General features: G+C 59.6%; 1 protein-coding gene across 21 annotated transcripts in view; it reads right to left on the bottom strand.

Annotated features, from left to right (window-relative positions):
- Positions 1-189: 189 nt before the first annotated feature.
- SYMPK (symplekin scaffold protein) overlaps positions 190-12618 on the bottom strand; it is a 40560-nt gene continuing 28131 nt past the window's right edge. For 17 of the 21 annotated variants that reach the window (XM_081515623.1, XM_081515615.1, XM_081515625.1 and 14 more), the window contains 12 exons: positions 12484-12597; positions 11332-11479; positions 10264-10424; positions 8583-8691; positions 8146-8246; positions 7455-7545; positions 6256-6357; positions 2606-2793; positions 1491-1667; positions 1188-1283; positions 613-945; positions 190-445 (listed from right to left, as the gene is read on the bottom strand). In XM_081515623.1, the coding sequence (XP_081371749.1) occupies positions 308-445; positions 613-945; positions 1188-1283; positions 1491-1667; positions 2606-2793; positions 6256-6357; positions 7455-7545; positions 8146-8246; positions 8583-8691; positions 10264-10424; positions 11332-11479; positions 12484-12597 (1758 nt within the window). In that variant the 3' untranslated portion in view covers positions 190-307. Of the gene's footprint in view, positions 446-612; positions 946-1187; positions 1284-1490; positions 1704-2571; positions 2817-6226; positions 6358-7454; positions 7546-8145; positions 8247-8582; positions 8692-10263; positions 10425-11331; positions 11480-12483; positions 12598-12618 lie in introns of all 21 variants that reach the window. The other 4 variants (XR_014060868.1, XR_014060867.1, XR_014060866.1 and 1 more) reach the window with 2 other exon arrangements.

Raw genomic sequence — 12618 nt, 5'->3', positions numbered from 1 at the left:
GGGCGGGCCGTTACCAGGACAGGGGGCGCGGGGATGCGAGGCCAAGAAGCGGCTTTCCGCGCAAGCGCAGCGCCACGCCAGAAGGGCTTGCAGTCTTCCCGGGCGGGTTGGGGGGCCTCCTGCGCGCGCCCACCAGCTTCTGCACAATCCCACACCTGACACGGAGGCAGGCACCAGAGACGGCACCCATACCCCAGACCGGGCGATCTTTTTTTTTTAATTTTTAAAGGCAAAGCACCTTCGGCCAAGCCCCTCCCCGGCCTCCCTGAGCTCCCAGTCCCACTCCCCCGCCCCCCAACAAGCTCCGTCAGCTGTTCCCCTTGGTCTCCGATTCGCTCGCTTCCTCAGCAGCGGGGCTGGGAGTCTGCATTGTGTCTTCTCCAGGAGCTGTGAGGGGCTGGGGGCTCCGTTCCTCCTTTGAAAGCAATCCACCTGCTACAGTTTCCTGGTGACAGAAGTGGGGGCAGGTCAAAGACATCGTGGTAGCACCTCCAGTACTTCTTCCGGCCCTACCCTTCCCGCCCCCTCCCCGCCTTGGGCACTGGGCACACGCACTTAACCCCGGGCCCCGATTTTTCTCGTCCTCTGTTGCTCTGGGGCGGTCGTCCCTACCTTAGGTAGGGGTCCCTCAAGACTAGAGTCCAGCAGTGCGGCCTCAGTCAGCCCCGAGTCATCGTCCATGCTGATGAAGATGGCCGGGGTCTCGCACTCAGGGCCCTCCTCCCGGAAATCAATGGCTTCCTCCGGCTGGGGGGGGCCTGGCCGCGCCGAGGAAGAGGACGACGACGAGGACGAGGAGGGGGCTCCCAGTCCCCCAGGCTTCAGCTTCTGTTCCTCCTCCAGTTGCCTCTTTAAGGCCTTCTCCTGGGCCAGCCGCAGGCCGATGAGATCTTGAGGGGGTCGGGGGGCCGGAGGCGGTGCCAGGGCCAGAGGCTCTAAGTCATCCTGGGGGGTGCAGAGCGACACACAAAACCTCAGGGACGGTTGGGACCCAAGACCCAGGCTGCTCTCAAGGGGATGGTGGGGAAAAAGATGGAAACCACACTGAGGCAGACAGCAGAGAGGGCACAGGGAGTAAGGGGCTGCCGTCTCCCCACCCCCAACCCCTCCCCGCAGAGATGGCTGGTGTGGGTAGGAGGAGGGGCGTGGGGGACTTCTGGCTTGGGGAGGGGGCTGCAGACCCTCACCTCTTCTAGGGGCCCGGCAGGTGCTTCCTTAGTCTCTGGCTCCTGCTTGCCACTGGCCTCCAGGATGGCCATGATGGAGTTGGGGATGTGTGCTTGCTAGGGGAAGAGCAGAAGGGGGCGCTGTGGAGAGCGCTGACCCGGAGACATCCCCCCGCCCCCAAGTCCCACTCATACCCTTGGTGTCCTTGACTCTTCAGACCCCAGGACCTTCGTGACATTGCCGGGCTGCCCTAACCCCCGCCCCCCTACCCCAGTCCCCCAGGGCTGGACCCATGGGGCCACCCACTCCACACCCGGGGGTACCTGGTGGGGGGTGAAGGAGCGGACGTGGGCCAGCAGGGGCTCCCGGAGCTCTGGGCACTTGTCAAAGACGGCCCCCAGCTGCTGGGGCGGGAGCTGCAGGATGACTTGGAAGCTCTGGGGCTTGGTGCGCTGACAGCACTTGATGAAGCCCTCCCACACCTTGGGATACTTCCACACCTGGACCGGGCAGGGAGGGAGCAGTCGTGAGAGGGCCTGCAGGTAGCCAGCCGCCCCAGAAGCTGGGAGGAAGACCTTGCGTAAGGCCATGCCTCGCTGCACTCTCACTGCCGCCTCTAGAGGGCGACGTTAGCCCTGCTAAACCTACGAGGCCCAGGGAGGTGAGGGACTGGTCCAGGGTCACACAGGTACCAAGGGCAGAACCGACATCTGACCCCCAGATCTGCCTGCATCTGCACTTAAGCTCTAAGCCAGATGTTGCAAAGTGGTCTGAATCCAGTCTCAAGGCTTGTGGATAGAGTTTTTTTTGTTTCATAAAACATTTCTAGCTTCTCTTGAAAAATGGGGCCATCTTTCAGCTCAAGATGCCTCTTGTCCAACTGAGTGCCAAATGATGGGGGGCAAGGGGCAGCCCTAGTGGCTCAGATGGTAAAGAATCCGCCTGCAGTGTGGGAGACCCGGGTTCGATCCCTGGATTAGGAAGATCCCTTGGAAAAGGGAATGGCTAACCGCTCCAATATTCTTACCTGGGAAATCCCATGGACCGAGGAGCCTGGTGGGCTACAGTCTATGCAGTTGCAAAGAGTTGCACACAACTAAGTGACTAACACCTTGAAGGGGCAGTCACACCTCCTGGGACGTGCACCTCTCAAAGTCTGCTCCTACCACCCAACAGCCCCACTTGTCACCTTGCTACCCTACAGCTGTCTGACGCAGTGACCCCTAGAGGGCTGTCTCAGCAGTCTGCCTGTCATGGTAGAACTTGTTATCTGCACGAGGGCTCCCTTGGGACAGGGGCCAAGCCGGCTGGAAAAGCCTGGGGTTCTGCCTCAAGTCTGCTGGTAATGCGTCCTGCGGCAGTCCCTTGCCTGGGAGACCAGGGTGTTTGGGGCAGGTTACCTACTTCCTGGGAGACCGGGGTGGTCAGGGCAGGTTACCTGCTTCATGATGAGCCGGGACAGGATGTTCATGACGAAGCCCCCCAAGCGGGGGTACATGGTCAAAGACTGGATGACGGTCCTCATGAGCAGCATGGGCAGGGGGCTCTGCTCCATCAGTTGCTGCATCACCACGGCCAGCACCTCCGACGTGTACACGTTCCGCTCCGCAAAGCACAGGTTGGTGGCTGTGAGGAGGCGGAGAGGGGGCCTGTCCCTTTTGCCCAGCAGCCCCTGGGAAGTGGGAGCCCCACCACTCCTTAGGGAGCCTCAGCCCCGTGATATGCCAACGTGAGGGGAGACTCAGCCCCAACTCCCTGAAGCTCCAGGCAAGACAGATTCCGCCCCCACCCAGCAGAAGGGGACACTGTGCTCTGATCCTTGGAAAGCCTGGGAGCTGGTCTAACGGAGAGGACACGTCCATCTCCTGGAAGCCCCACTGGGCCGTGCGAAGATGCTGGTCCTCTCTCTTGGAGAACAAAGCTCAGAAAGGGTGAGGGGAGAAAGATATGTTGCCTACCCCCGGGGACCCATTGTGGCTTGACTGGGATGGCGTGGCACTTCCACACCTACTGGAAGGAAGCAGCTGTGACTTCCATAAGCAATCCCTCAGGGGACAGGAGCCATGGTCCCCACCAGCAGACTGGTCAAGAGACTGCCTGCTCTCAACCCAGTGCACAAGGCTTGCGCTGGTGCTCGGGCGCTACCAGGCCCGGGGGGATGTGGAGGTCACAGTCCACAGAGTCACGAGGGAGGGGCGAGAGGAGGAAGTCTGGGCGTATGACGAGTGCCAGGAAGGGCCCGAGGGGGGCTGGTGCAACACAAGCATCCATGAGGGCAGGCCCCTCAGGAGCAGGCTGTGGGACCCCAAATCAGTGATATCAGTGGTGCTCGGATCCACTGTTAGTGGGGAGACTCCGGGAACTGCCTCTGAACCCCTTCTGTCCCAAACACCATTTGCCAGGTAAGTCTGTCAACCAGGAAGTCTTTATTGAGCTAGAAGAGAGGCCCCCCAATCCTTGAGAGGCTAATGGAGAACAGAGGTGGGCACCTATAAAGAATGGGGGCTGGGGAGCTCTGTAAGGAAGAGAGGGAGGCTGGAGGCACGGCAGGTAGACAGGCAGGGAGGAGGCTGGAGGTGGGGTAGGGAGGGCACCTAGGCTGAAGGGAGTGCAGAAGGTGAACAAAGTGCAAGAGGATCCGCCAGGAACAGAGGCTGTTCCTCCTCCTCCTCCCGTCTAGGTAGCTGTTGGCTTCTGCCCGCTCTGCCGAAAAGCCTCCAAAATCAGACTTCTTCCTTCTCCTCCCCTGCAGCTCCACCCCAGCCTCCTCCTGGGCCTCCCACCCACCCTCTAATCCACCCTCCATACAGCAGCCTGAAGCGGTCTTTCAAAAGCTCAACCTGACCCTGTACCTACCACAGCCCCTCAAGAGAGCAAGTCCAAACTTGAACTGGGGTCTATGAGAGACCCCCTGCGGGCAGGGCCTACACCTTTACAGCCTGACTCCATCCTCCACCAAGCTCTCCACCATCCACCACCATCCTTGACCAGATCCAGCTGAGTCCGCTCTGCAGTTCCAGAACCAGGCCATGCTAGCATGGATCATCTCTCCTGCTTCCTCACCCTGGTTCATCCTGTGGTCTCAGCTCAGGTGTCCCCTCTTCCAGGAAGCCCTCCCTAACATCCCTCACAAGGGAGAGTCAGGGGGCCCCTTTGGGCCCCCTGCCCCAGTCCTGTTCACTCTGGACTGTTATTGGAGGGATGGCCTGTGAGCCCCGGGAGGGCAGGGCCAGGACTGTCCCCATCCCTGCTGTGTCCTCAGCAGTGCCCAGCACAGGCTGAGCAGAGGTGCACAGTGAGTCTTGATAGCTGGGCCAGTCCGCTGGACACGTCCAGCTGCAGAAAAACTCACCAGAGAAAGAGGGTCGTTTAAGTGGAAGTGAATGCCAGTGATGACTGCTTATACTGTCAGACACTGGGGAGTCCAATGGGGCACAAAACAGGACCTGGAGCTAACAGTCAAGCAGGGTTACTGGTGCAACTGAGAAAAGCACGGGTGCCTGAGCAGAGAAGCGTGCTCTGGGATGAGCAGCCAGTAGGGAGACCAGCTGAAGGGTTGCTGAGAGCTCAGCAATACAGAGGCTCCGTGTGGGCCTGGGTTTGTAGGAAGAAACCACGTGGGGCGTTGCCGACATCTCCAGGGTCTGGTTGCGGGCTGCGCGTGTGACCTGTGGCAAAGCCCCTTTCCCCACTGGGCCCCGGTTCCCATGTGTAAGATCAAGGACTAAACCTGGATCCATGACCGGGTGTCAGTGGAGTGGTGGGCAGGGCCTGCACGGTTACAGCCAGACCTCCTTTCTTGAGCAGACCCCCTCCCCCAAACCACCAGATCCAGCCAGGGTCCGCTCTGCAGTTCCAGAACCAGGCCATGCTAGCACAATCTCAGTCCCCTCAAATTGTACACAAGGTCACGTGTGGGTACTGTCCTTGGGAATGGGCTCATAACTTCCAGAGGTCACCTAAGGGGCCAGGGCGTGTAAGACGACCACTCCTGGAGCCTCAGCTTTGAGACACTTCACCCCTTCCACTAGAGGCCTGAGTTCCCTGTCAGTTGTAGCATGTGTTTAATATTTTCAGAAGCTCCTCTCTTGACCTAAAGGTTTCTGAGACAATCTGCTGAGGAAGACTAGGAAATACGTCACTGAAGCTACTTCAGGCGGGACAAGATACTAGGTGGTAAGGAGGGAAAACCTCCCTTCCTGCTTTTAAAGGAGAGAGGAGGAGGCAAGGACAGCTGTCTTCTGAGAAGAGCAGGGGACAGCAAGGGCTCCTGCCTCTGTGGGAAAGCAGGGTTTCTCGACCAGAAGCCATGGAGGAGGTGGAGGGGAGCGCTGAGGGAGGGAAGGGGGCGCGGGGGGGAGGGGGTGATGGCCTGGGACCCAGGAGGCCATCTGCAGGCAGAACCAGGTTTCCGACTCGGGTCCCCCGAACTTCCAACTGTTTTGTCCACTATACCACTTAGTTTCCGGGTGGCCTCGAACCAGTTACTTAACCTCTCTGGAACCTCCACTTCGACTACAAAACGGAGGTCAGCATACTTACCAGGAACAGAGTGGTGTGGCTGGGTGGGTGGGCCTGTGAGGCGCTTAGGAAAGCGTGGCTCAAGAGTAAGTGCTAGGTGAACAGTGACAGCTGCCGTTAGGAAACTGCTAACTGGTGAGCTGGCCAGGTTGTCACCTACTGCCCGGCCCGGGAGGGATGCTCTCCCGGCTTAGCTCTCCCGGTCCAACAATGCCCTGCTGTGCGCCGTCTGCCCTGCCTCTGGCCAGCTTGGCCAAGGGCTCTGCGTTCTTTGCTCCTCAGGCCCCTGGGGGCCGGGGAGGGAGGGCTGCCCCACCCTTCCTGAGGACCGCTCTGTGCTGGTGCACAGGGGGTGCATCAGTTCCTTAGATGCGGTGGGGGAGGAAGGAAGGAGCGGAGGAGGGATGGAAAGGAGCGAGGCTGGGTGTCCGGAGCTCTGAGGCAGGGCTGTAGGGGGCACAGTCTCCAACTTGGCTGATTTCAGAGGGAGCTGACTCCAGCCCAAGGTTCTTCCCCAGGTCCGCAGTGGCCAGGCCACTGAAGGAGGGGTCGGGGGAGGCGCCTCACCTTTGATGATGGACTTCATGTCACACTTTGCCGAGTCGATGTTGTGTAAGGCGATGAGCAGCTCTCCAGGGTTCAGGGGGGACAAGGCTGAGTTCCCTTCACCTGCAGCAGGGGGAGTGGGGGGAGAAGGAGGAGACAGTATGGAGGCCTGAGAGACAGGTACAAGTCCTCCAAGACTGGGGGAGCAGCAGAGGAAGACAGGGCACCCTCTGGGATTAGGGGTACAGAGGCCTGGAGCAGCGGAAAAGACACTGAGAACACCAGGAGGGACCTGAATGAGGCAGCAGCTGGTGAGCCATTCCAACCAGAGGCCTCGTCAGGCCTTCCCCATGCCCCCCCCGCCCCCTCCAATGGGCCCCCCCACCATCTCTCGTGCGACTTGGCCACTCTCCCCTGGCCCAGCCCGGCCCAGGCTGTGTACCCACAAGGGCAGGGTGAGGACGAGCTCATCCCAGGTCCCCAGCACAGCAGAGAGGAGCAGGGGTGTCTGCTGGACAGGACAAGCGGGGGCCAGGCAACAGACTTGCAAACAGTGCTTGGGCTGAATGCCACAGGGGAGGAGGCTGAGGGAGACGGCACTCTTCTGGTGGGGTGTCGAGGGTCCCAGACCCTCGTGTGTGTGTTTTAAGTCACCAGGTCATGTGCGGAACAGACAGCTTCCACCCTCCCTAGCTCCAGCCCCTGGGGTGAGGGCTGAGGAATCTATCCTATGCCATCTGGTAGTCTGTCTAGGTTGAAAGTTTTCTTTTGGACCAGGGCGAGTCCAAACTCGAACAAAAGGCCCCTCACCCACAGCCGGGGGATTCAGGCAAGAGCTGAGGAAGGGCAAGGATGGAGCCCGTGTCTGAGGTCCTAGAAGGGAAGACACTTATAGAGAGTCAGCCCTCAGCCCCCCAGTTTTGTCCCCAATGTGGATGAAACCATCACCCAAGTATCACGGGAGGGTGGCCCAGGAGCTCTGGGACAGATGTCGAGATGTCGCCAAGTCTGAATGGCAGCCTCAGAGAGCAAGATGAACACCTCCTCACCAAAAGGTGGTGGCATCCCTCCCCCAGCATTCCACATCTCACCTCTGGGACCCCTTCCTCCTGCCACCTGAGGTGGGGTCTCCTGGGGGAGCCGCTGGGGAGGGATATGAGGGCCGGGGTTGACCTGGCCCCTGGTAGGGAGAAACACATCCTAACACACCCAACACATACCGTGCTGGGTGCCCAGCAGACGGTTGAAGACCTCTTTCACCACGATGGGGTTGAGCTTGATGAGCTTTGGCAGGGCCTGGATCACTTCCTTCTACAAGGGCAAGGCAGGGGAGGGCAGGTCAGACATGCCCCCTGCCCGCCCCAGAGAAGCCTCCCCACTGCTCGCCCTGGGGTGGTGAGGGGCAAGCTCTGGCCTCACTTAGCCCGCCAGTGCCTTCCTTCTCTCCCTCTCTTTGGTCCCTCAAGGTTTAGCTTTCCCAGCTCACTGGGCCTGACCCAGCCCCAGCCTCATCACCCCCCAGGTGAGCCCCTGGGCCGGCTTGATGACTCCTCCTCCAAGAGGGGATGGAGGTTCACCCGAGGTCCCACAGCCTGGGAGGAACAAGACCTGGGCAGGGGAAGCACGTGCTCAAGGGGAGGTGTCCCCTGAGCTGCTTCTGTGGCTCCACTTTGTTCTCAGGACCATCTCGTGTGTACAGCGTGGGGCGGGAGCGGAGGAGGGCGGCCGGGATGGATCGCTGGGATACTCACCCAACAAGAGGAAGCAACTGAGGCTCAGAGAGGGGCGGGGACTTGAGACTGACCCAGACTGTGCTCGCAGCATCTGATGAGGGCGCCCGGGTGCCTCCCTTCTCCCCGCCCCGCCAGGCGTGTCCCCGTGGATGGGGGCATCCAGGCGTGCAGCTCATACCTTCTCCAGCCCATTGAGCACTGGGATGAGGAAGCGGACGTCTGGCAGTCGCTTGTGGTAGAGATCCCTGACCCGCTTCACCAGTTCTGGGGACGGGGGCACTGCAGGCGGAGGAATAAGCAGGAGGCTCAGGGGCTGGGGCGGTGGGGTGAAAATGGACACGGAGGAGGCGAATCCAACGGTGGTGGGTGGGCAGCAGGGGCGTGGAGGGGCCGCTCCATTTCAGAGCAGAAATCCCTGGCCCCTTGGTTTCTCAAATGCGTTTTAACAGTGCACTCTTCCGCACAGAGAAATTGAGGCCCAAGGATGGGGAGAGACTCACAAGAGGGCCAAGTGTCTAGGGACCCAGCAGCTCTGATCCCCAGGTCCTGGGAAGGAAAGTGGGGAGGATCTGTACAGGGGAGGAGAAGGAAAAAGGATGGGGTCCCGGGAGGCACCTTTGTCCGTGAGGCTGTGCAGACAACGTGTGACCAGTGTCTCGGCCCCCTTGGGACAGTTCTCCACCAGCAGGAGCAGCTCTGGCGAGTTCATGCCCATTCCCCGGATCTACAGGGAGAGAGATGACAGGGGAGACTCGGGGTGGTGTGAGGAGGACAGGAGGGCCAGGGAGAGAGCTTGGGGAGGCCCAATCTACAGGGAGAGAGATGACAGGGGAGACTCGGGGTGGTGTGAGGAGGACAGGGGGGCCAGGGGGAGAGCTTAGAGAGGCCCAGACCCAGCTTGGGGAAGTGTCAGAGGCCAGGCAGCTGGGGGGACACTGGGACTCTGGAGGAGGAACTGGCAAGAGAGACTGGATCTTAAATATTCTCATTGTTAGAAGAAAATCAATAATTCTTTGAGTTGATGGATATTAATTAAACTTATGGTAATAATCTTTTCACAATATATGCATGCATCAAATCACTATGTTGTAGACCTTAAGCTAAGATAAAGTTGCATGTCAGCTGTACCTCAATAAAGCAGGGGGAGAAAAGAATGGGTGTCAGGGTTCAGAGAAGTGGGGGAAATCTGGGGAAGGTAGGCAGGGTTGGCAGAAGCGTCCGGGTGTCTCGCACCCGACCTCACACACACACAGGCGCCTGCAGCTCCTTCCTGCACTCCTGTCATGCTGCCCTCCCACCAGGCAGGCCAGGCCTGGTCTCTGGGCCTCAACCTGACCTTTGTTGCCCAAGCTGTTCTTCAATTCCTTGGTGAAGACTTTTCTGGCTTCTGCAGGGACAAGTGACCCCTGCCCACCTCCCCCTGTGACCACCCGGATGCCAACTTTGCTGATGGCTCAGATCAGGGCTTAACCTGTTGCTGCGTCTGCTGCCTCCCCCTAACCCTCCCATGAGCACCGAACACAGGGAGCAGAGGAGGGCCAGGCATCAAGGGCTTGTACCCTCCTCTGCCCAATTGCACGTGGAGCCCACAGTCGTTGCCCTCAAGGAGCTCACACTCCGGTGGGCTCGCCAGGACAATGGGGAGAAGAATCTGCTTCTTTCTCACAACCAGACTGTTATCCCCACGTTACAGGTAAGGACCCCGTTGACTCTGGGAGGCAGGTACATGGGAATTAACCTGCCACATTTTCTCCTTTGGTTTATGATGGAAATTCTCAGTAATAAAATGTCAGGGACAGATAGAGAAGAGCCGTTTCAAATCTGGCGACAAAAGGGAAGAACAGACATTCTGAATTTCACAGGCCAGCCTGTAACTGCATTGCTTCTCTTGTGGGTGACCCTGTGGCTCCAGAGAGGGGCAGGAGGCACTCGGCCATGACAAGTAAAGATTCCTGTCAGCAAGGCCGGGGAGGGACGACTCATACGTGACGACAGGGACACAGGTATTCACGGGCATGAGGTCACAGAATCGCTCCAACAAGCTTGCTCGTCTGAATTATATGCTTGGTTTTAACTGAAGGGTGCGAGGTCACACAGTGAGAAAGGGAGGTCTGTCCGACTCGAGGCTCTTAACTACGGGGCTACCCTGCTGTCTTCTCAGGAGTGGATGGAGGTGTGAGGGATTGATGACCCTTAGCCCCAGCCCTCAGCAGGGGGAGGACAGACGGGGTGGGGCTGGAGTTGGGATTCAGCCCCGCCCACCGGTGGGCGGAGCCTGGCGGGCGCAGGGCCTCACCGGCTGTTCGATGACCCTCAGCACTGTCCTCTTGATGTCAGCGATGGCCTCCGTGTACACGGCCGCCAGCTCGTGGATCAGCTTGTGGTTCTGAGGTAGGAGAGCCAGGTAGAGGTACAGACACTGCTTCACCGTCTCCTCGGTCCAGGGTGCGGCCACCTCTAAGAGGGCGGGGGGTGAAGATCAGACCGGCCCCACTCCCTCTCGCCCCTGCCCAGCGCCTGGCTCTTCTTGGGGGGGTGGCAGGCACGGAAGGGAGTGGGAGCTGGGCCTGGGAAACAAACTGTCCCAAGGCAGGAAGCCAGTCCTCTGGGAATTGGGGTGCAACCAGACCTGCTCCCCTTCTAGAAGTCTCTGCCCTACATTCCCATCTGGTCTCCTCTGACCACCGACCCAGACAGATCTTCCCAAGAGCATGTCTGACCCTGCCCCTCCCCTGCTCAGCGCTCTCACCACCATCCGGGGCCCTCAGGGGACGCCTCCCCTTGCTCTCCCTGCCAGCTCCCGTTCAGAGCTGCCCTGCCTCTGGGGCTGTGTGCTGGGGTCACAGCCTCCTTCTGACGGTCCCTTGGGGCCCCCACTTTGGAGCCTGTGCACGTGTGCTCTGTTGCCTAGAACCCTGCGCCAACTCTTTTTTTTTTTTAAACCTCGCTGTGTGGCATGCAGGATCTTAGTTCCCCAACCAGGGATCGAACCTGTGCCCCCTGCACTGGGAGCATGGAGTCTTAACTACTAGACCACCAGGCAAGCCCCCCAGCTCCTCTTTCTGCACCACCTCAGGGTCACAGAGCCAGCACATCTCCTGGGAAGCTGGCCTGGCACCCAGGCTGCACTGGGGCTCCTGTGCTCCTAGAAGCCCCCTGCTTTCTGCCATGGCCAGAACCTTCCAGGTAAATGGTCCCTTCCCTGGGGGCCTGGGTCTCCCTGTCTGCAATGCCGGAGGACCCAGAGCTCTGCTAAGGGAATGATCTGCAAAGAACCTGCCTCACCCTTCCTGGAGTCCCATCACTGGCTACTGTCTGGCTGTCTTCCCTAGCTCACTACACCTCTGGAGAACCTGAGCCAAACCTGTGTCCTTGTCGGCTCCAAAGAGCACCGACGGTGGGTTGGGGTGGACCAAGAGCTGCAGGTAGTTGAGGGCAAACTTCTCCACATACTCTCGCAGCTGTTCCTTCTCGTACATACGCTTGATGAACAGCAAAGCCTGGGAACGCACCTGAGGAGCGGGGGCAGGGATCAAGTTGGTAGAGGGGAGGACGGCTGCTCTGAGCATGGCGGCATCGGTGTGAAAACAAGCTGAGGTCTGAGAAAGGCCCGGTGGGGCTGAGCTACCGTGCCCAAGGCTGGCTACCTGCTTAGGAGAGAGGCTTCCTGGGCCAACTCAGGGCCCTGTACCACCCCACCATCTACCTGCCCCGTCCCATCTCTTATCGTTCATTCTTGTCTTGCTTGCTACACTCCAACTGGAAGCTTTCCTTGGTTCCGCACAAGTGACCACATTCTCCCCAGCTCTGAGACTTGGCACAAAAGGTTCCCACTGCTGGCATGCCTGTCACTGGTTAGATCCTGTTTCACTCAGACATCCCCTGCTGGGAGCCATGTGAACAGGGCCAGGTCTTGGGCACTGCTTTGTCCCCAGCAGCACCACGGGGCTGAGCCAGCAGGGAGGGTTTGCTGAGTGACGGGCCATAAGATGTCAGGAAGGAGCTGGCAGCAGGCGGGATCAGGGATGGACTGAGGGCCTCTCAATCACACGCCAACCCTCTGTGCAGGGCACACCCGTCCACTTAGCGCAGGGAGAGGCTCACACAACCTCTCCTCCAGGAGTCTTCCTTAGACCGCTTCCCTTCCCTGGCCGCACACCCAACTTCACTCCAGGCACTGAACACGCTGTGTGGTCACCATGGCTCCCCGCCTGGTCAGTGCCCCCCCAGGTCCCAGCACAGCACCAGGCCTTAAGAGGGGGTGCACCAACACGGGCAGAATAAGAGCGAAATGGACTGCCATTCCAGGGGCAGGGGGATGTGTGTGTGTCTATGTGTGTATATTCTAAGCAGCCTTGTGCCATCATAAATGGAAAAGCCGCCACCACCAAGTTGTCACAAGAAGGGAAGCAAGCACAGAAACTTTCAGGGGCATGTGCAAAAGACGGGGCTGGTTACTCGGGATAGAGGAAGGGCTGAGTGTAGCCCAGCACAGAGCAGGGGTAGGGGGGGTCACCTTGTCCTTCTCGTGGGAACTGAGGTCTAGCAGGACATGTAGGTACTGGAACTGGCGGGATGGGCGCTTGAAGATCAGGTCTCGGAGAGTAGACATGCCCAGGTAGGTGCGACTCTGCGGCAGGAAGGAGGGGAG

Source organism: Giraffa tippelskirchi, chromosome 7, assembly GCF_054371585.1.
Source record: "Giraffa tippelskirchi isolate mGirTip1 chromosome 7, T2T-mGirTip1v1.2.pri, whole genome shotgun sequence".
NCBI classification, from domain to species: Eukaryota; Metazoa; Chordata; class Mammalia; order Artiodactyla; family Giraffidae; genus Giraffa; species Giraffa tippelskirchi.
Note: the sequence above shows the minus strand (reverse complement) of the source record. Positions and strands in the feature narration are given on the sequence as shown.